Here is a 20,420-nt window from a genome sequence, read left to right on the forward strand (position 1 = left end):
GCAGGTGACACTGCAGTTCAGTAAATTGATTGGATATACTTTATAGATCATTTAAACCCACACTGTTTATTAAGCTGTGTGAACCTTACTGAATCTTACTGAATGACAAATAACAGGCTCTTCAAGCGATAGATAAAGCCTTTGGGAGACATAATGTGCCCTGAAGGGACTTGTAAAAACCAGCTAAGGATGAGGAACATTAATGTCTTTAGCCTTTACCTTGCGTCCTCGCTCAATAAATCTAGATCAGCTGTGACAGGGAGATGATGGAAGATAATATACACCCTGCTACCCGTACTCGAGACAGCAAGCACTTCTAAGATATCATAATAACCAACAATTGTCTTTTCATTGGCGAGGCAGTTTCTCAGTGTTAACACAGCAGGTAGTCTCCCAATGACAGCAAAGACCAGTGTGTGTAGAGCGGCAAGGTGGGCAGAAAGCACTTTTGCTGACATAGGGAGGTGACTGGTGGGACATAAAGGTAAAAACATAGGGAGAATCCACCACAAATTAGTAGGGGAGGAATTGTTGGGTCAAAGGTTAAGACACAGTGATGGTGTAGTTGCAGTAGTTATGGATGGAAGTATAGTCACTATGGTGGGGATCTGTCTGTTGTTGGCAGGTTTCTGTTGTGTATGGGTACATGTAATTCAATTCAATTGGCCTGTCATGCTGTTTCTGTGCTGATTTTTCAGAAGGCATTTGGATATTCAAGAATAGCTCTGTCTGACTCTTAAGCATAACTCCCAACTGTCCAGTTTTTCGCGGGACAGTCCCGATTTTGACAGCTGAAACTGCAGTCCCGGATTGTTACTAAAATGTCCAGACTTTCTCTTTGATCGCCTGCACTGAACAGCCAAAAAAAGACATAGTTGGCTTTTGGCAGAGAGCCCAAAATATATGGCAGGTGCACTTAGATACATTTGTAACAATTTAAGATAAGCAAAGAAACAATTGTAACTATTTAAGCAGGTCCCTTGGGGAAACTGTGACTTTCAGCTTAAAGGGATTCAGTCATGTATTTTTTATTTCTAAATTACACTGTTTACACTGCAAATAATTCACTCGACAATGTAAAATTTCATTCCTGAACCAGCAAGTATATTTTTTTAGTTGCAATATTGGTGTGTAGGCGCCATCTCAGGTCATTTATCTGCTTCTTGCGTAAAAATTACATTTACGTATGGGACTAATATTGCCAGCTGTAAGTGTCCTATTGCACTAGAAATGAAGGCATGATATTGAACTGGCTGGGAATTTTTGTGCTCATTCATTTGCTTCGGTAAGATATTTTTCTGTAAGTTTTATTTCTAAGAGAAAAAAAATAGAATAAAATATTCTCTTTGTGCTAAGCATGAGACTCTTTTCCTTTAACCAGTGATAAACCGTAACAATACGGACATTTTTAAATGTTCTATAGGATTCAGATTTCACATGGACGCACCACCGAATTCTTATTTATTCTTTATATTCTAAATATTGATTCAAAGTCTGGTTTCTGTATTAAAAATTTAGTGAATGTGGCATGAAATGTATTTGGGATATTGATATTTCAACTTCTGTGACATTTATTCAACAACACTTTGTGGGCTGTGCAATAAAAGTACAGGAAAAGAATGGTTTTGTGGATTCTGCTAAATAGGAATATTACTAAATAGATACTCTACGAAATCAATGAGGCTAGATTAATGCACGCTATTTTCCAGACCAGAAATAAGTTATAAAGTACAACTAAAAATATGTACAAAGTTGTGGGCTTATTGAATTGCCTTTGAGTAGATTAGTTATTAGGCAATACAGACATTAGGATGTGCAAGTAAAACACAAACTACTCATAGGCACAGTGGGTACCTTTAAATTCCATGTCCCTAGTGCCACTGATTTGTCCCCCTAGTTGTGCCCCTGAATAAAAAGATATCACCTTTTAATTCCCTGTCCCTAGTGCCACTGCTTTGTCCCCCTAGTTGTGCCCCTGAATAAAAATATATCAGAGCTACAATGAGGAGTTAACCGAGCAGGCAGCTGTATAGGGTTCTGTGGTTTTGGTGCACTTCAATAGGTGTGTAGGGAATACTTATATGATTTTTCTATGTATTTGATGTATAGGTATTGCTGACATAAAACAGTTTTTTGAAAATTCTTTCTGCTTTCGGAAGTCAGTACTAAATTAAACATTACTGTGCTTTCTACTCAGGGCCAGGACTGTTCTGCACCGTGTTCTCCAGGAACATTTGGAGCTGACTGTTTGTCAGTGTGTAACTGCCAGAATGATGCTGCCTGTTCCCCAGTTGATGGACTTTGTATCTGCAGAGAGGGTAATGCTGATATAGAAATACTCTTATGTCATTTGGACTGTAAATATGCTTTAGACCACTTCCCAGCCAGAAGAAAGCGACATTTGAGTTTTCCAACCATAGTCATCATTTGCTTTAAATCCTAAATACTTTCATTTGAATCCAAAGCAGAACGTGTGTGTCTGCGGTATTGTCTATGTAACCTGCAGAATGCAATCTATTATAATCTAAGCAAGTGTCATTCATCTTTTTTTTTATGAAACCGTCATTCTCTCCTTAGAGCTTTGGGTATGTCTGTAATTAAAACACTCAAATGACATAGACGATGTTTCACCATGAAAACAGTTAAAATAAACATAAACCCCAGTTTAAACAAATTATCACTAATTAGCAATAGTTAACATATAAATAATGTTAACACTTTATAGTCTCCAATCTCACAACAGAGAATAACAATAGGGAAGTTAAGTAAAGAAGAGAAATATATATAATACAGAAAAAATATTCCATCTGGCCAACAGCAAAGGCATGGGTATTTTTTTAAATACATCTATTTTTTGGTAGTGGTACAATAATTTCTTGACCACAACCCCCCTTTTTTTGCATTTCGTATTGTAGCTGCAGGCCAAGCTTCTATATGGTTGTGGCACAACTGCACCCGCCCCATTAAATGGTGATTCCATGCCTTTAAAAATGGGTGTTAATCTGGGCAGTCACTCTCCCATATTATGTTTTCCAATGAACTACATTGTATTGTATGTTTGCACTGCCATCGCAGTTTGCAGGTTGTACAGGAAGGAAAAGAAAACGGATTAATTTCATCCGTTCCGACCCGGCATATTCCCCAGGGAAGCAGAAAATAAACTATTCTATATGACTACACTATTTATGTCATATAAGTGTAAAGTTGTTGCCGCCAGCTACCTGATGGGTTAAAGGAACAGCAACTCCAAAAAATTAAAGTGTCCTAAAGTAATGCAAATATAATGTGCTGTTGTGCTGCACTGGTAAATCTGGAGTATTTGCTTCAGAAACGCTACTATAGTTTATATAAACAAGCTGCTGTGTAGCCATGGGGGCAGCCATTCAAAGCTGAAAAAGGAGAAAAGTCACAGGTAACACAGCAGATAAGCTCTGTAGTATACAATTGGATTCTTTAGAACTTATCTCTTATCTACTATGTGTCCTGTGCTTGAATGGCTGCCCCCATGGCTACAAAGCAGCTTGATTATATAAACTATAGTTGTTTTTCTGAAACAAACACTCCTGTTTTGCCAGTGCAGGGCAACAGTACATTGGATTGTCTTTCAGTTAAAACAATTTCATTGTTTGGTGTTACTGTTCCTTTAAGTAAAATATTCCAAGAGGAGGTGATAGAATGAATGGTAAGAGTGAAGATAAAAATGGAAAATAGTGATAGCAGAATGGGAGAACGACTGTAGAAAGAGACAGCAAAAGTGGATCGTGTTAGAATCAATACTAGAAAAGAGATGACGACTCATGTGCATCAATGGAACATTAGATTTGGGCTAGCTCCTGGGACAGATATAAAAATGAAGATGAATTCAATTTATAGAGAACACTTGAAATGAAACACAATGCAGCACAGTAAAACCAATCAACGTTAAGAAAGCCTTTAAATAAAGCATATTTAGAAGTAGATTTACAAAATTAAAAACGTTTTTAAAATGCACTGCAGTTAAAAATGTTTTTTTTTTAATGTAATGTAAAGCAAAAAACAAACACTAAATTCTTGGTAACTGGGGTTTATCTGCAGATAGTAGAGCAGAAACAGTGGGAGAGACTAAAGCTGGCCATAGACTCATAGATTCGCTCGTTTGGATCTTTCCCCGATATGCCACTAACGGCATGGCTATATCGGGGGTAATGCGAATGTTCGGCCGTATGGCCGAAGGATCGAATTACAATGCGCCAAGGGGCTCCGACGGGTCGGTCAGTTAAAAATCAAACCTTCCCGATCGATATCGTGGCCAGATATCGATCGGGAAGACCCGTCGGAAGCCTCCATACACGGACAGATAAGCTGTCAAATTGGTCCAAACGACCGATATCGGCAGCTTTATCTGCCCGTGTATGGCCACCATTAGTTCACTTTGATACAACACTCTGATCAGAGTGTTTGCATAAGCCAAAATCTTATTTCTAAAGGTTTAATGCCATAAAAGTAAATAAATATTTCTGTTGGAGATTGCTTATACCTCTATCTTGCAAACAAATTATAGAGGTGCAGGTATGGGATCCAGAAAGCTGATTTTCTTTTTCTCTGCAATAATAAAACAGTACCTTGTAAATGATCCAAACTAAGATATAATGAATCCTTAATGGAAGCAAAACCAACTTATTGGGTTCAGAGTAAGACTGGGGGGGGGGTCAGGGCCCACTGGGGCTGCCACATCAGGGCACCAGCAACCCTCCAAGGGCCCCCCTCCCCAGTCGCAGGCCCCCTCCCCAGCAAACTCACCTCTGCCCTCTCCCATCACCCTGGCAGCGCTCACCTATGGCGCACTCATTTGTGGGCGGGGTAAGTGGGGCAGAGTGGGCAAGGCAAAGGGCAGAGCAAGAGGTGGAGCTGGCCAACCAGGAGGAGGTCAGGAGCGGAGAGAGAGAGGAGGTCTCTGTGGAATGGGTCTGGGCCGGCGGGGCCCACCAGGTACTTTCCTGGCATCTCACCGGCCCAGTCCGGCACTGATTGGGTTTGTTTAATGTTTACATGATTTTCTAGTAGGCTTAAAGTATGAAGATCCAAATAATGGAAAGATATGTTATCTGGAAAACCCCAGGTCCCGAGCATTCTGGATGACAGGTCCCATACCTGTATATAGTCATCTAAACACATTTTTACCCATTTCTACCTTCACTTTTCTATCAATGCTGGAATAAAATGGTCAGTATAAATAGAGTGGGTGAAAAGGTACAAATTTTCTACATACATTTTGTCAATAACTCTCAAAATGTGAATGATTGTGCATAAACTCTCTGGAAATGCGAGTCTTTTGGCAAACATACCACATACTGTATCTTTTAAAACTGGAATGTATTTGTAGGAAGTCATTTTTTAGCTTGCCATGTTAAAATGTTATGCTTTGCATTTCTTTGCAGGTTGGCAGGGGTTAGACTGTTCTATTCCTTGTTATAGTGGCACCTGGGGTTTAAACTGCAATCAGACCTGTCCGTGCCTGAATGATGCCTCCTGTAATCCGGTGGACGGGAGCTGCGCATGTGCCCCAGGATGGACGGGTGAATTGTGTGATCAGTCCTGTCTGGTAAGGAGAGACAAGATGCCCGACCTCTAGGGGCCAATTCATTAACTTTGAGTGAAGGATTCGAAGTAAAAAAACTTTGAATTTCGAAGTGTTTTTTAGGCTACTTCGACCATCGAATGGGCTACTTCGACCTTCGACTACGACTTCGACTTCGAATCGAAGGATTCAAACTTAAAATCGTTCGACTATTCGACCATTGTCTAGTCAAAGTACTGTCTCTTTAAGAAAAAACTTCGACCCCCTAGTTCGCCACCTAAAAGCTACCGAACCCGAAGGTCCCCATAGGCTTGGCTAAGTTTTTTTGGTCGAAGGATAATCCTTCGATAGTTGGATTAAAATCCTTCAAATCGTTCGATTCGAAGGATTTAATAATTCGATCGAAGAATTATTCCTTCGATCGTTCGATCACAGTTTTTGCGCAAAATCTTTCGACTTCGATATTCGAAGTCGAAGGATTTTCATTCCCAGTCGAATATCGAGGGTTAATTAACCCTCGATATTCGACCCTTGATGCATCTGCCCCCTAGTGTCAGATCCATTCAAAACAGATTTCAGAGGAGTAATGAGACCTGTGGTGACATAGTGGCAGATAGTTAATGTTACTTTCAGTCCCCATACTATACCTCCCAACTGTCCTGTTTTTAGACGGACAGTCCCTCTTTTGACAGCTCAACCCGCAGTCCCTCGTTTGCACTGGAAAGTCCAGTTTTTCTCTGCACTGAACAGCCAGAAAAAGAAACAAAGTTTCTAACTTAATTGGCTTTTTGCAGAGATCCCAAAACAGCCTCAAGGTTTCCGATAAGATACTTTTGTAACAATTTTGAGATAAGCAAATAAGTAATTGTAACAATATAAGATAACAGGTCCCTTGGGAGAATTTAGACTCACAGCTTAAAAGGCCAATTCACCTTCATTAGCAAAACTGTAATAACTGGGAAAAAAAAACCACAGATATATGTTCACACTTTCATAACCTGCCAAATTTTGTAAAATGAACATGTTAATTAGGGGGTGTGGCCACAAAATGGGCGTGGTCAAACACATTTCACTACACTATGCATGGAAACTTTTTTGTCCCACTTTTCATTTCCAAAATGATCCCATACCATTTGAATTTTTAATTATTTTTCAAAACAAATAAAATGACATTACAAACAAAATGACATTTAACAAAAGGAAACAAAATTAGACAAAACTAGACAAGACAACATACTCAAAACAATTATCGAAAGGGAATATGTTGTTCCCAGGTCACATGTATAAGTGAGCAAATTGTCTAGCTCTATTTGTACCACTTATTTTTATAGAGCATCAAGTCATCTGCTTGTTCCTTTCCCATAGAGGTAAATTGCTAATGGGGTGTTTCATATTGGGAGCAACTGTGCTCTATTTTATACCTCAATTCGCTAGCTAATCTGGTCTTTCCACTCTCTCGTTACCTATCGCATCATGCTCACACCAGGGGGCAGGGGCCCCAGACCTTATCAAATTAGTGGTGCTTGCGAAGCAAAGCATCACTACTGTTATCTTGCAAACTTATTATTATTAGTGGTGCTTGCGAAGCAAAGCATCACTACTGTTATCTTGCAAACTTATTTTTATTCTTCTTCCGTATGAAAGTTTGGCGCGTAACTAGTCCCGCACCGTTTGTCCTAGACCCATGAATGAGGTGTCAAATCGTGCGGCTTAATCGGGAATGGGGTGGTATGACTTTTCTAAGGGGTGGGTGGTTAATTGCCCCTTGCGGGGGCAATTAACCACCCTGAAAAGTCCCATAGATTAACATTGAGGCCAACTTTTGACGGATTCTAGCGCAGAGGGGGAATCTTGTAGAAACGTTAAATTTACCACATTTGAAGAGGTTTGCGACCTGTGTCAGATGATACCCCACACGAGGGTAAAAGTTTTACCCCCGGGGCAGGAGAGGTCCCCAAATTTGCCCCATTGACTTATAATGGGGAATTTATCGAATAATTAGTTTGTCGCAGACCCATGAATGAGGTGTCAAACCGTTTCAGCTTATTCGGGAATGGGGTGTTGTGACTTTTCTGTCCTATTTTGGGGACCCAAAAAAGTGAGCGGAGCCGCAAACAACCAATCAGATTTTCCCTATTGACTTCAATGAGAAAATGTAAACAGCTGTAATTCTCACAGTAATAAAGCCAGAGCTCCCAAACTTGGCACCGTGGGTCACTGGGTGACTGCAGCCAAAATTTACAAAAAGTGGGCGGAGTCTACAACAGCCAATCAAATTTCAGCCATTCAATTAAATAGGAAAATTTTAAACTGCTGCCGCTCTTAGACGGTTAATGGCAGCCTCCTCAAACTTGGCACAGTTGGTCACTGGGGGACTGGGATTAAAATTAAGAAAAGTGGGTGGAGCCAAAACCAACCAATCAGATTTCTTTGATTGGTTTTAATGGGAAAAATTAAGAAGGCTGCCATTCTCTCAGTATTGATGTCAGGGACCTTGAATATCACAAATGTGGTCGCTGGGGGTTTCCACTTCAAGTTTAGAAAAAGTGGGCGGAGCCACCAACAACCAATCAAATTTCATTCATTGATTTTCAATAGAAAAAAATAGAAATGCTGCCATTTTTACACATTAAATGACAGCATTCCCAAACTTTGGTATGTTAGTCACTGAGTGACTGTGGTTCACAATTAGGAAAAAAAGGGGCGGGGCAACAACAGCCAATCAGATTTCAGCCTTTGACCTTAATGAAAAATGATAAACTGCTGCTATTATCACAGTTTAAATGCTAGGTGTACCAAACTTGGCTCAATTACTCACTGGGTGACTGCGGTCAAAATTTAGGAAAAGTGGGTGGAGCCATAAACAGCCAATCCGTTTTCACCTATTGACTTCAATGTAAAATTTTTGATTACCGCCGTTCTCACAGTTTTAAAACCGGAGGCCCCAAACTTGGCACTGACCATGACTAGGTAACTGGGGTTAAAATTCAGAAAAATGGGTGGAGCTTAAGACAGCCAATCAAATTTTACCTAACGCTATTCAATGGGAATATTTAAATTCCTGTCATTCTTACACTGTTAATGTAAGAGTGCTCAAACTTGGTCCATTTGGTGACTGGGTTGCAAATTTTTAAAAGTGGGCGGAGCCAAAAATAGCCAGTTTGTTTGGATTGATTTCAATGGTAAAATTTGGTTGGCTTTAAATTTCACCGGTTTAATCCGGATTCTACCGACTTTGTGTACTCTCTAGGCACCAGGGGCGACTGGGCAAGACACCCAACATGTATGGGGGGCCTGAGTTTTGCCACGGCAAGCACCACTCACATTTTCTTCAGGAAATGTACCTCTCTAGTTTTTATATGTTATTTATATAACGGAATCACATTGTTGACTAGTTGTTTCCAGGCTTTCAGCGTTGGAGGTGTAGTTCCCATGCAATGCATAGCTACAGTTTTTTTTTTGCATAGAAAAGTTGTAGTCTAAATAACAGTGTATAGTGTTTTAGTGGAATAATGTCATCTAGAACACCCAGAAGGCATGTTTCTGGTGTGACCACTTTGGCCAAATTATTTGCCACGTAGTCTATCACTTTAGTCTAAAATCGGTGGGTTTGTGGGCAGGACCAGATCATATGGAAGAAATCAGCTGAGGCAGTACCACATCTAGGGCAGGAGTCTGTAGGTATTCTTCTTATCTGATGCAGTTTCATAGGTGTGACATACAAGTGATGGAACGTTTTGTATTGAATAAATTGATCTCTGATTGAGACAAGGAATTTATATATGTTGTCAGTTGCTTCTTCCCACTCATCAGAAGTGAGTTCGGGGATATAAGAGGACCACTCCATACTATTTTTAAATGCACTTGTAACACACCGCCAAGAATGTGCCAGTAGACTAAATCTATACTTAAGAAGAAAATGATCGCTGCCAAGTTTCGGCATTTTTAATGTTTATGTCGTAAAAAGGATAAAAGCAAATTGGTATATTACATCAAGTATACTCATAGCTTAAACCGTTTTACAAGCATCGAGCTATTAAAATGGCATCTTTAATATAACAATTAAAATGCAATACAAAGATCACACCCAGATACCTTCAAGAAGTTAATGTTAATAAGATATTTTGGGTACGGAGACCTTCAGTGTTGGATATGTCCAATCTTAAAGTTGTAATATATAGCAACCTTACAGCCAAGCATATATAGGAACATTTACAGCTTTGTACTATAAATGCCCAACAGAAAAATGACTCAATTGCATGCTTAGAAATGCCAGTCACAAAGCTACTTGAGTCAATAAATACTTGCATTTGTCACCAAGCAAAAAAAAAGAAAAGAATTTGCTCTTACTTTTGTGAATAAATGGTAACGCTTAAAGTGTAGGTAGCATGGCCTCAAGGGAGCTCTCTAATTAGTATTTGCCTTGACTTGAACATCAAGGTAGCCAAATTGGGGGAGAGATGCTCTCCTCTAGCAACCTCGCCAAATAAGAGGATCTTTGCGTTTATGGCCACCTTAAAGGGATACTGTCATGGGAAACATTTTTTTTTAAATTAATCAGTTAATAGTGCTGCTCCATCAGAATTCTGCATTGAAATCCATTTCTCAAAAGAGCAAACAGATTTTTTTTATATTCAATTTTTAAATCCAACATGGGGCGAGACAAATTGTCAATTTCCCAGCTGCCCCAAGTCATGTGACTTGTGCTCTGATAAACTTCAATCACTCTTTTCTGCTGTACTGCAAGTTGGAGTGATATCACCCCCTCCCTTTCCCCCCCCAGCAGCCAAACAAAAGAACAATGGGAAGGTAACCAGTTAACAGCTCCCTAACACAAGATAACAGCTGCCTGGTAGATCTAAGAACAACACTCAATAGTAAAAACTCATGTCCCATTCAGACACATTTAGTTACATTGAGAAGGAAAAACAGCAGCCTGACAGAAAGTATTTCTCTCCTAAAGTGCAGACACAAGTCACATGACCAGGGGCAGCTGGGAAATTGACAAAATGTCTAGCCCCATGTCAGATTTCAAAATTGAATATAAAAAAATCTGTTTGCTCTTTTGAGAAATAGATTTCAGTGCAGAATTCTGCTGGAGTAGCACTATTAACTTGATGCATTTTGAAAAAAACATGTTTTCCCATGACAGGATCCATTTAACAGTTGAACAGTTGAAACTGAAAAACAGATTGTGAGGCTTCAATCTTAATGTTGCTCTTACTTTCGTATTGCCTGCTATTCTTTACAGACCCTGAATTATTCGTCGTCTTCCATTCTGATTTCAAAACTGCTCCCTGGTTTCCGTGTTAATTAACACCCGGCAACCAGGAGCTGCAGAATACAAAATGCAAATTCAAAAACAAAACAAATATGACTGAAACCTAAATCTTGATGCATTTAAAAGTGATCCTTTTCCTTTTTCAGATCACGATCTTATCTCTTTTTCTATTACGCACACTCTCCTCCTTCAACCAAAAATTCTGGTTCGTAACACCCACACTGTTGATACAACTGCTCTATCCGTTCTAGCTTCTCCTCCATTATTACTTCCTCTGATCCTGATTTGCTGATAAATACCTGTCTGCTGCAATCAATACTCATGCTCCTCTGCAGCCACAGACTGATCTGATTTAGATTTCTGCATTTCTGTACGTGAGTGGCATGTGGTGGCAATCCCATAGAAACGTGGACTTCTTCCACTATAAATGTCTTATAGCCAGCTCTTGGTACTTCCCTATCCTAGACTATACAACAGTACTATAGTACACTCATAAACAATAATAAATCCAACCCACGACACTTGTTTTCAATATTCAACTCATTACTTCATCCCTCTAAAAATGAAACAGTCACCTTTCTATCTTGCTGCTCCTTACATCTGGAATTCCATCCCTGAATTCCTCTGTAAGGAGTGCTCAATCTCTTCAAGTAAAAACGAAGAGAGTTCTAGAACATTAGTCTAGTCCTGGTACCTATTGGACAATGCCTTTACCTTGTGCACTTTTCCCCTGCAATTTGTGCCTGTATGTTAGCCACCCACCCACTTAGATTGTAAGCTCTATGGGGCAGCGACCTCCTTCCAACTGTCTCACCACATAACACTTAAGCTCTGTGTCCTTATGAGCTCTGTTTATATCTATTATATTTATTGAGTGACTTGTTTTCCCTATTTGTAATTTTATATGTTGTACAGGTATGGGATCTGTTATCCAGAATGCTCGGGACCTGTGCCTTTCCAGATAATGGATCTTTCCATAGTTTGGATCTTCATGACTTAAGTGTACTAGAAAACTATTTAAACATGAAATACACCCAATAGGCTGGATTAATTATATCTTAATTTGGATCATGTATAAGGTTCTCTATTTTTATAAATAAAAAAAAAAAATTGGATTATTTTGATAAAATGGAGTCTATAGGAGATGGCCTTTCCATAATTCTGAGATTTCTGGATCATGAGTTTCCTAATAATGGATCCCATACCTGTACTTTATTTTATATTGAATTTGTATGCATTGTATGGTGCTGCGACTCCTTAACGGTGCTTTGCAAATAGTTAAAGTGTAAAAGATGATGGCGCCAGTGAACTCCGATGCCCTGAATTTGCACCGAAGGGTTAGTATAGAGTTAGGGGCAATTACCAGGGGTAACAGCTAGGCTGGGGGGAGCAGGGAGGGGGGTCTATGTAGGGTAGGGGGTAGGGTTTTTTAAGGGTTCAGTTCTCCTTTAAGGCAGTGGTTTCCAAACTGTTGGGCTGGGCTCCCTCAGGGGAGGCTTAAGCTGAATTTCAGTAAGGGTGAGATTTTTGTGGGGTTTGCCCATTTGCACTCTTTGATACACCTGCACAGCTTGAAGGTCAGTTAGGGTGAGATTTGAGCTTAACACTTACACTAAAGGACTAAACCTTAAAAATGATTATGAAAATACCATATTTTATATACTAAACTAATTGCACCAGCCTAAAGTTTCAGCATCTCAATAGCAGCAATGATCCAGGACTTCACAATTGTCACAGGGGGTCACCATCTTGGAAAGTGTCCTCTCCATGGGCTCTGAGCAGCTGTTGAGAAGCTAAGCTTAGGGGTTATTGCAAAGTATCAAAATGTTGAACTTTGGATACTCTTAAATAAATGACTTGACTGATTTTTATGTCTCTTTTAGGATGGAACTTATGGCCTGGACTGTATGGAACACTGTGATTGTAGCCATGCAGATGGGTGTAACCCAGTCTCAGGCCACTGTCATTGTCTACCAGGATGGACAGGTAAATTCAAGGGGTCAATGTGAAAAATAACAGTTGCATACTGTAAGTAGCATGGAGGATAACTTATTTGTTTCCAAGTGTGTGAAGATAAACTCATAGCCTGTCGCACGGCTCTCTCATGAGACAGACTTTAGGCCAAAAAAACAACATTACGTGCTTGTCCACACACGGCTGTGCATTTGCCTTCATGCAATCAGAGCCGAGCACAGCCAGCGGCTGAACAGTCTTCTGCAGTAAATTAAATAGATATTATCAGCTTAACAAACACACAGCTCACCGGCTGTTTAGCACTGATTGGTGTCAAAGCCTCTGGCAAAATGGCCTGTGTGTGCAGAGATTACTGACCTCAAGCATGGGTGCCTGGTGGGGGGTGCAGGATTAAGTACCTGTTCTGTACCTGCTTTTTATATAAAATGCAGTCAAGACAACCGCCCAGCTGCATCAGCCATCTCTTTCTCCAAACCTGTCCTAGGCTGTTGGTATGTAGCAATGCTGCTGGATTTACAGTATATCACTTCTTCGCTACTAGAACATTAAATTGAAAAAGACCCTCGTAGTAAAGTCCTGTGCTGAAACCCGTACCCGCAACCCAAACCCGCAATAGGTCAACTAACCTTCTGACCTCGCAAAACCAGAAGTGATGTCATATTGGGCCGAAAGTGACGTCACTCCATCGCTGAATCTTCTCAAAAACATGTAAAGCTGGAAAAAACGACAAGGGAAGGTGGGAGGGATCCTTTGTTGGATACCCAGCTGGGTTACCCGCAGACTGCCCGCACAGCCGAGGAATCAGGGACTTTTTGCCTGAATATATCAGGTTGTATCCAAGGACAAGCTTTGGTTTCCCCACAGTTCAGCACTTGCAGGTCCTCCTCCACCTGTTTGAGACGATCTCCAAGTACAGAAAATAAAGTGCTAAATTCCTCAAAAATTCATTGAGGAGGGGGATTTAACAGAAAGAATAAAATATAGTATAGTATTTTTTTTAAAGATTTTTTTTTTTTTTTTATATAAAATTATTAACACCCACCGTGATTATTAACAGTGATAAAAGTGTTCTTTTATTTAACTTAGAAGAAGAGAGCCCAAAAAGTGAAGTTGTGAAATTTTGAAAATATAAATAAAAAATAAAGAAATAATAAAGAAATAAAAAAATTGAAAAAGTGAAAAAAAGTGAATTATTCGGTGAATTAATAAATGCAAACAATTTATCTCCAAGTGATAGTGAATGTAGTATTATTCATTACTTAAACACATTCATTGTGCAGTAGGTGAATATTAATGTGATTAGTGAATATTTGGTGTGGGTTAAACTTCCCCTTCGATTTTTCTCGTTTAAAATCCACACTATATAGGTTAGAGGAAAGAAAACGTAGAATACTTTGCCACAATTCTGGTACAACCGGTTGTGCAGCTCACTCACCAAATGTGAGTTAAGGGAGAGCGTCTGATAGGTCCTGTTCGCGCTGTTTCCACTTTTTTTCTACTCTCCGGGTTGTTGCAATAGGGATAAAAATAGAGAGGGGCATGTGCAGGGATCACTTTAAAACAGTTTAATAGAATAAAAATACACTCACAAACACGATCGGTAAAAACTGCAAAAGGATAGGTAAAAGTCCCGCGAAAGTCGCTGTGTCTCCTTGGCGTCCCTCGGAGGATACAGACGTCTCTTTGGATCGGGTACTCCTGCAAATAGTTAGCGTGGTCCTTTTCGCTTGCAAAGGGACCACGCTAACTATTTGCAAGCGAAAAGGACCACGCTAACTATTTGCAGGAGTACCCGATCCAAAGAGACGTCTGTATCCTCCGAGGGACGCCAAGGAGACACAGCGACTTTCGCGGGACTTTTACCTATCCTTTTGCAGTTTTACCGATCGTGTTTGTGAGTGTATTTTATTCTATTAAACTGTTTTAAAGTGATCCCTGCACATGCCCCTCTCTATTTTTATCCCTATTGCAACAACCCGGAGAGTAGAAAAAAAGTGGAAACAGCGCGAACAGGACCTATCAGACGCTCTCCCTTAACTCTCATTTGGTGAGTGAGCTGCACAACCGGTTGTACCGGAATTGTGGCAAAGTATTCTACGTTTTCTTTCCTCTAACCTATATAGTGTGGATTTTAAACGAGAAAAATCGAAGGGGAAGTTTAACCCACACCAAATATTCACTAATCACATTAATATTCACCTACTGCACAATGAATGTGTTTAAGTAATGAATAATACTACATTCACTATCACTTGGAGATAAATCGTTTGCATTTATTAATTCACCGAATAATTCACTTTTTTTTCACTTTTTCAATTTTTTTTATTTCTTTATTATTTCTTTATTTTTTATTTTTATTTATATTTTCAAAATTTCACAACTTCACTTTTTGGGCTCTCTTCTTCTAAGTTAAATAAAAGAACACTTTTATCACTGTTAATAATCACGGTGGGTGTTAATAATTTTATATAAAAAAAAAAAAAAAAATATTTAAAAAAATACTATACTATATTTTATTCTTTCTGTTAAATCCCCCTCCTCAATGAATTTTTGAGGAATTTAGCACTTTATTTTCTGTACTTTTTGCCTGAAACCCAACCACTTTGCAGGTGGTCCCTGTATAACCTGAAATGTCTCTATAGGTAAAGCAGTCCATAACACATATGAATAATTTGCATGTGTGAAAATCCACAGAAATCCACATTTACAACCACAAATTCTGGTGCTGCAAGCATAAAAGGGGACAAATGAGTGCAGGTATTGGGGCTATTCAAGTCAATTGCTTGTAAACATGTTCATTGCACTTTTAAATTTGTTTTGCTGCAACTTACTTTTGTGGCAGATGCAACGACAGTGATGCTGGAATTATGAAAAAACATTCTGCATTTTGGGGAGAAAAACATGACACGTGTCCAAAAATTGCACTTTGCACACTGCACTGTAGTCTTTAATTTAATATTTAATAATTTAATAATTGTGGGAGAACACACAAGTTGAGGGAGAATGAAGGCAAATCTTAGACTGAATATCTGCAATATAACACACATCATTGCTGCAGCCTGGGCCTAAGCAGCTCAACCTCACGACTCGAGAGCAGACTGTGCTCATCTCAAGTGGTGATAACATGCTAACGATAAAGCAGAATACATACTGCACCAACATTTCTACATGCAATAAAAAGAGTCAGATATAATTACCTGCAATGCACTAATCCCTATGTATTCCAGCCAATTAGCTAAAGATTATACCCCTCTGCCCGATCTTCCAACTGCGCTATAGCGTCTTTTAAGATAAGAGCATGCAAAATATTTATAAATACTGATAGATCAGGTCATAATTATTGTATAGAAATCTACATTATTTAAATATGCTTATGTGATCTATGGCTGCCTCAGACACAGTAGAAGTACAGGTATGGGATCCGTTATCCGGAAACCCATTATCCAAAAATATCAGAATTACTGAAAGGCTGTCTCCCATATTATAATCCATTATAATCAAATAATCCACATTTTTGAAAATCATTTCCTTTTTCTCAGTAATAATAAAACAGTACATTGTACTTGCTCCAAGATATAATTAGTCCTTACTGGAAGCAAAACCAGCCTATTGGGGTTATTTAATGTTTACATGATTTTCTAGTAGACATAAATTATGAAGATCCGAATTACAGAAAGACCCATTATCCGGAAAACTCCAGGTCCCGAGCATTCTGTATAACAGGTCCCATACCTGTATGGGTATAGCTAGGGTATAGGAGTATAATAGCAGAAATGTTACAAATGATACAAACTGCAGATGGTATGGGTGCTCCTCATATGGATGGTGTCAGTCTCTCCCAGTTTCCTTAGACATGAGATTAGTGACAAAAGGATAAGGTGACATTGCACCAGGTGCTGATAAGGCCCAGCGGAGTAAGCATTTGGCCACATCACGGCTGTCACTCACAGGGAAAGGTGTCCCTTGCTTGCCCTGCAGATCCATTAATGCAGGGACACAGATAAGCACAAATCCCGCAGGACCCAGTCAGTCGGTTTAAAGAAACAGACGCTGATGAACAGGTGGCACTTCAGAACAAAGTCTGGGAACCTTATTTTATACAATGAATCTGTCAGTATGAATCTCTGGAGACTGAAGATAGCAGTTAATTATACTACTTATATGCGGCTGTGATACATACTTTGCATTCATTCGACCTGTCTGTTTGCCTTTCTTATTCTAAATGTCTTAGTTATCTTTGTTTGCATCCAGGGGTGTAACGTCAGAGAAAGCAGACCCTGCGGCTGCAGAGGAGCCCAGGAGGTATAGGGGGCCCCATGGAACCCTAATTAATGAGCAATTTCAACATATATTGCTAAAACAGGATCACCTCTGGATATGTTGGGTGCCCTAAATTAATTTGCTGTGGGGCCCGATAACATCTTAAGCCACTGTTTCCATCTCTCTTATGATGTCTAAATACGCCTTAGCCTGGTCTCAAGAGCATAAAGTCTTTTGCGCCCAGTGCAGACGCCTTTCAAACTCAAATAAAAATTAAAAAATAAAATAAGGGCATTCAATAAGCTTTTTTCCTCAACTCAGAATAGTATGTATGGAAGCATAGAGCCTGGTAAACGTTACTGAGCTTGCAATGCTTGCTGCCTCCAACCAGAAAGATAATAGAGTTTATGCAAGGTCACTGAAAGACAGCCTTATAACAATATGCAACGGTGTTTGTGCCCAGATAAAGCAACAAGGCACCACAGGATTAAGGCTACCCTTGGATTATCCCCCCTCCCCCCATTGTTATAGAATATAAATTTTGGTTTCCACTCTCTGGAATGGAAGATAAGTCTCCAAGACATTTACTTTAATTTTTTTACATCTGTCATAGTATTGGCTTTGTTTGCTACTTTTTGTGCATTAAATTATTTGCTCAAAGCTTTTTATCCTGTGTTGTTTATGAGGGGGCTGCCATATTTGTAAAGCAGGAGTCCGTTAGCATTAAAAACTGGCTGAAATGGGACAGTCAGGTTTAGGAACATCAACTAAAAAATATTTACAAAAACAAACCTCTCAGCAAAAGACGATCAGCATGGCCTATAGGTAACTTTTAATGTACATTCATATATTAAAAAGTCATTTTTTAACGTCATTATCACTTTAAAGGAGAATGAAAGCTACAGAGGCATTATATTGCCAATAGATTAGCTGCAATAGTACAAGCTAGAATGCTATATTTATTCTGTAGAATGTTTTACCATACTTGAGTAAAAAGCTCTAGAAACTCTCTGTTTGTTTAGAATAGGAGCTGCAGTATTAATGTGGTGTGACATCACTTCCTGCCTGAGTCTCTCCCTGCTCTGGGCTCAGATTACAGTAGAGAAGGGAGGGGTGGGGGGAGAGGAGCAAACTGAGCATGCTCACGCCCAGGGCAATGAGGTTTAAGCTGAAGGCAGGAAGTCTGATACAGAAGCCCATATGTACACAATAGAAGGAAATAAATGCAGTATTTCTTTTGACAGGGGACTCAGAGCAACATTACTTTGGGGGTTTACTGGTATATTTAGATGGGCCTTTCTGATAAGGCTTACTTAGTTTTAACCTTTCCTTCTCCTTTATAGGGATGTAGCGAACGTCGGAAAAAAAGTTCGCGAACATATTCGCGAACTTGCGCAAAAATGCGAGCGGTTCGCGAACGGTTCGCGAACCCCATAGACTTCAATGGGAAGGCGAACTTTAACATCTAGAAAAGACATTTCTGGCCAGAAAAATGATTTTAAAGTTGTTTAAAGGGTGCAACGACCTGGACAGTGGCATGCCAGAGGGGGATCAAGGGCAAAAATGTATCTGAAAAATCTGCCTGTGTGTGCTTGGAAGAGATAGTGTAGGGGGAGAGCTGTTAGTGATTTCAGGGACAGATGATAGTAAGTTTGCTGGCTAGTAATCTGCTTGATACTGCTCTGTATTGGAGGGACAGAAGTCTGCAGGGATTTGAGGGACATTTTAGCTTAGGTAGCTTTGCTGGCTAGTAATCTACTGTTCTCTTTAAACAACTGCCATACGTTGACCTTGTAGGCATTGTTTGCCCAGTTTTTTTGGACGCAGCCACTGAAGCACAGTTGCCAGAAAAAATATGCCATATAAATGCTGAAAATAGTCATTTTTCGCCATACGTTGACCTTGTAGACATTGTTTGCCCAGTTTTTTTGGACGCAGCCACTGAAGCACAGTTGCCAGAAAAAATATGCCATATAAATGCTGAAAATAGTAATTTTTCGCCATACGTTGACCTTGTAGACATTGTAGAATGTGAACAAGGTCACACAGCTCGATGGCGGGTTGAAGAAAACAGTGTGCAAATAATGCCTACAAGGCCAACGTATACACTACTACAGCGGTGGATACGGATTACGTAAAATATATTATGGCTGCTTGAAAAAAGTGACTCCGGTGTTTTTTCTGGAGACGGTAATATTATGGATATTTAGACAGAATGTGAACAAGGTCACACAGCTCGATGGCGGGTTGAAGAAAACAGTGTGCAAATAATGCCTACAGGGCAAATAATGCCTAAAAGGTCAACTTATACACTACTACAGCGGTAGTAAAATAAAAAAAGTAAAATAAAAAAAAAATGAATATTAAAAAAAAAAATTAAAGTTGGTGCTGCTGAACTACTAGGAGCAGCAGATTAGCACACCAGTCCCACTCCCCAACACTGCTAGACTAATAGCACTGGGCTCTTATAGTAGTAGTAGTAGTAGTAGTAGTAAAACAACAAAAAAATAAATAAAAGCAGTCCTTACAAGGACTACTGTTATTGCAGCAGTCAGCAGATGAGATCAGAAGCAGGACAGCTGCCCACTGCAGCTACATACAGAGCACTGCAGTAGAAGGTAGATTACTAGCCAGCAAAGCTACCTAAGCTTAAATGTCCCTCAAACCCCTGCAGACTTCTGTCCCTCCAATAACAGAGCAGTATCAAAACGATTACTAGCCAGCAAACTTTCAACTGTCCCTGAAATCACTAACAGGCAGCAGCTCTCTCCCTACACTATCTCTTCAGCACACACAGGCAGAGTGAAAAAACGCTGCAGGGCTTCGGTTTTTATAGGGAAGGGGAGTGGTCCAGGGGAGAGCTTCCTGATTGGCTGCCATGTACCTGCTGGTCTGGGTGAGAGGGCAAAAAAAAGCGCCAACAATGGCGAACCCAAAATGGCGAACGTCGCGCGACGTTCGCGAACTTCCGGCGAGCGCGAACACCCGATGTTCGCGCGAACAAGTTCGCCGGCGAACAGTTCGCGACATCTCTACTCCTTTAAGACTTAATTTGTCTTGAGCAGATAAAGTTATAATACACAAAAGCTATGATAATCTTGTAAATTATATCCTTATCAACAGTGAGTTCTGATGTCATCAGTTATAAACGGTGAGTTCTGATGCCATTTCTGTCACATGACTGAAATTTGTGTATTATAATAAATAAAGTACCCCCAGCTGAGGATATTAGAAGTTACCTCGGAGTTCCATGACCTTCGGCCTTGTGTTTTTATATGGTCATGAAACTCCTCGGTAATTTATAATATCCTTATATTTTACAAGAGGGGGTACTTTATTCAATATATA

General features: G+C 39.7%; 1 protein-coding gene across 3 annotated transcripts in view; it reads left to right on the forward strand.

Moving 5' to 3' along the window:
- The window catches only part of megf11.S (multiple EGF-like-domains 11 S homeolog), a 219,190-nt gene that overhangs the window by 161,703 nt on the left and 37,067 nt on the right, over positions 1-20,420 (forward strand). For all 3 annotated transcript variants that reach the window (XM_041588193.1, XM_041588194.1, XM_018255246.2), the window contains exons 11-13: positions 2,198-2,318; positions 5,418-5,581; positions 12,722-12,824. In XM_041588193.1, the coding sequence (XP_041444127.1) occupies positions 2,198-2,318; positions 5,418-5,581; positions 12,722-12,824 (388 nt within the window). The remainder of the gene's footprint in view (positions 1-2,197; positions 2,319-5,417; positions 5,582-12,721; positions 12,825-20,420) is intronic.

Source organism: Xenopus laevis, chromosome 3S (assembly GCF_017654675.1).
Source record: "Xenopus laevis strain J_2021 chromosome 3S, Xenopus_laevis_v10.1, whole genome shotgun sequence".
NCBI lineage: Eukaryota > Metazoa > Chordata > Amphibia > Anura > Pipidae > Xenopus > Xenopus laevis.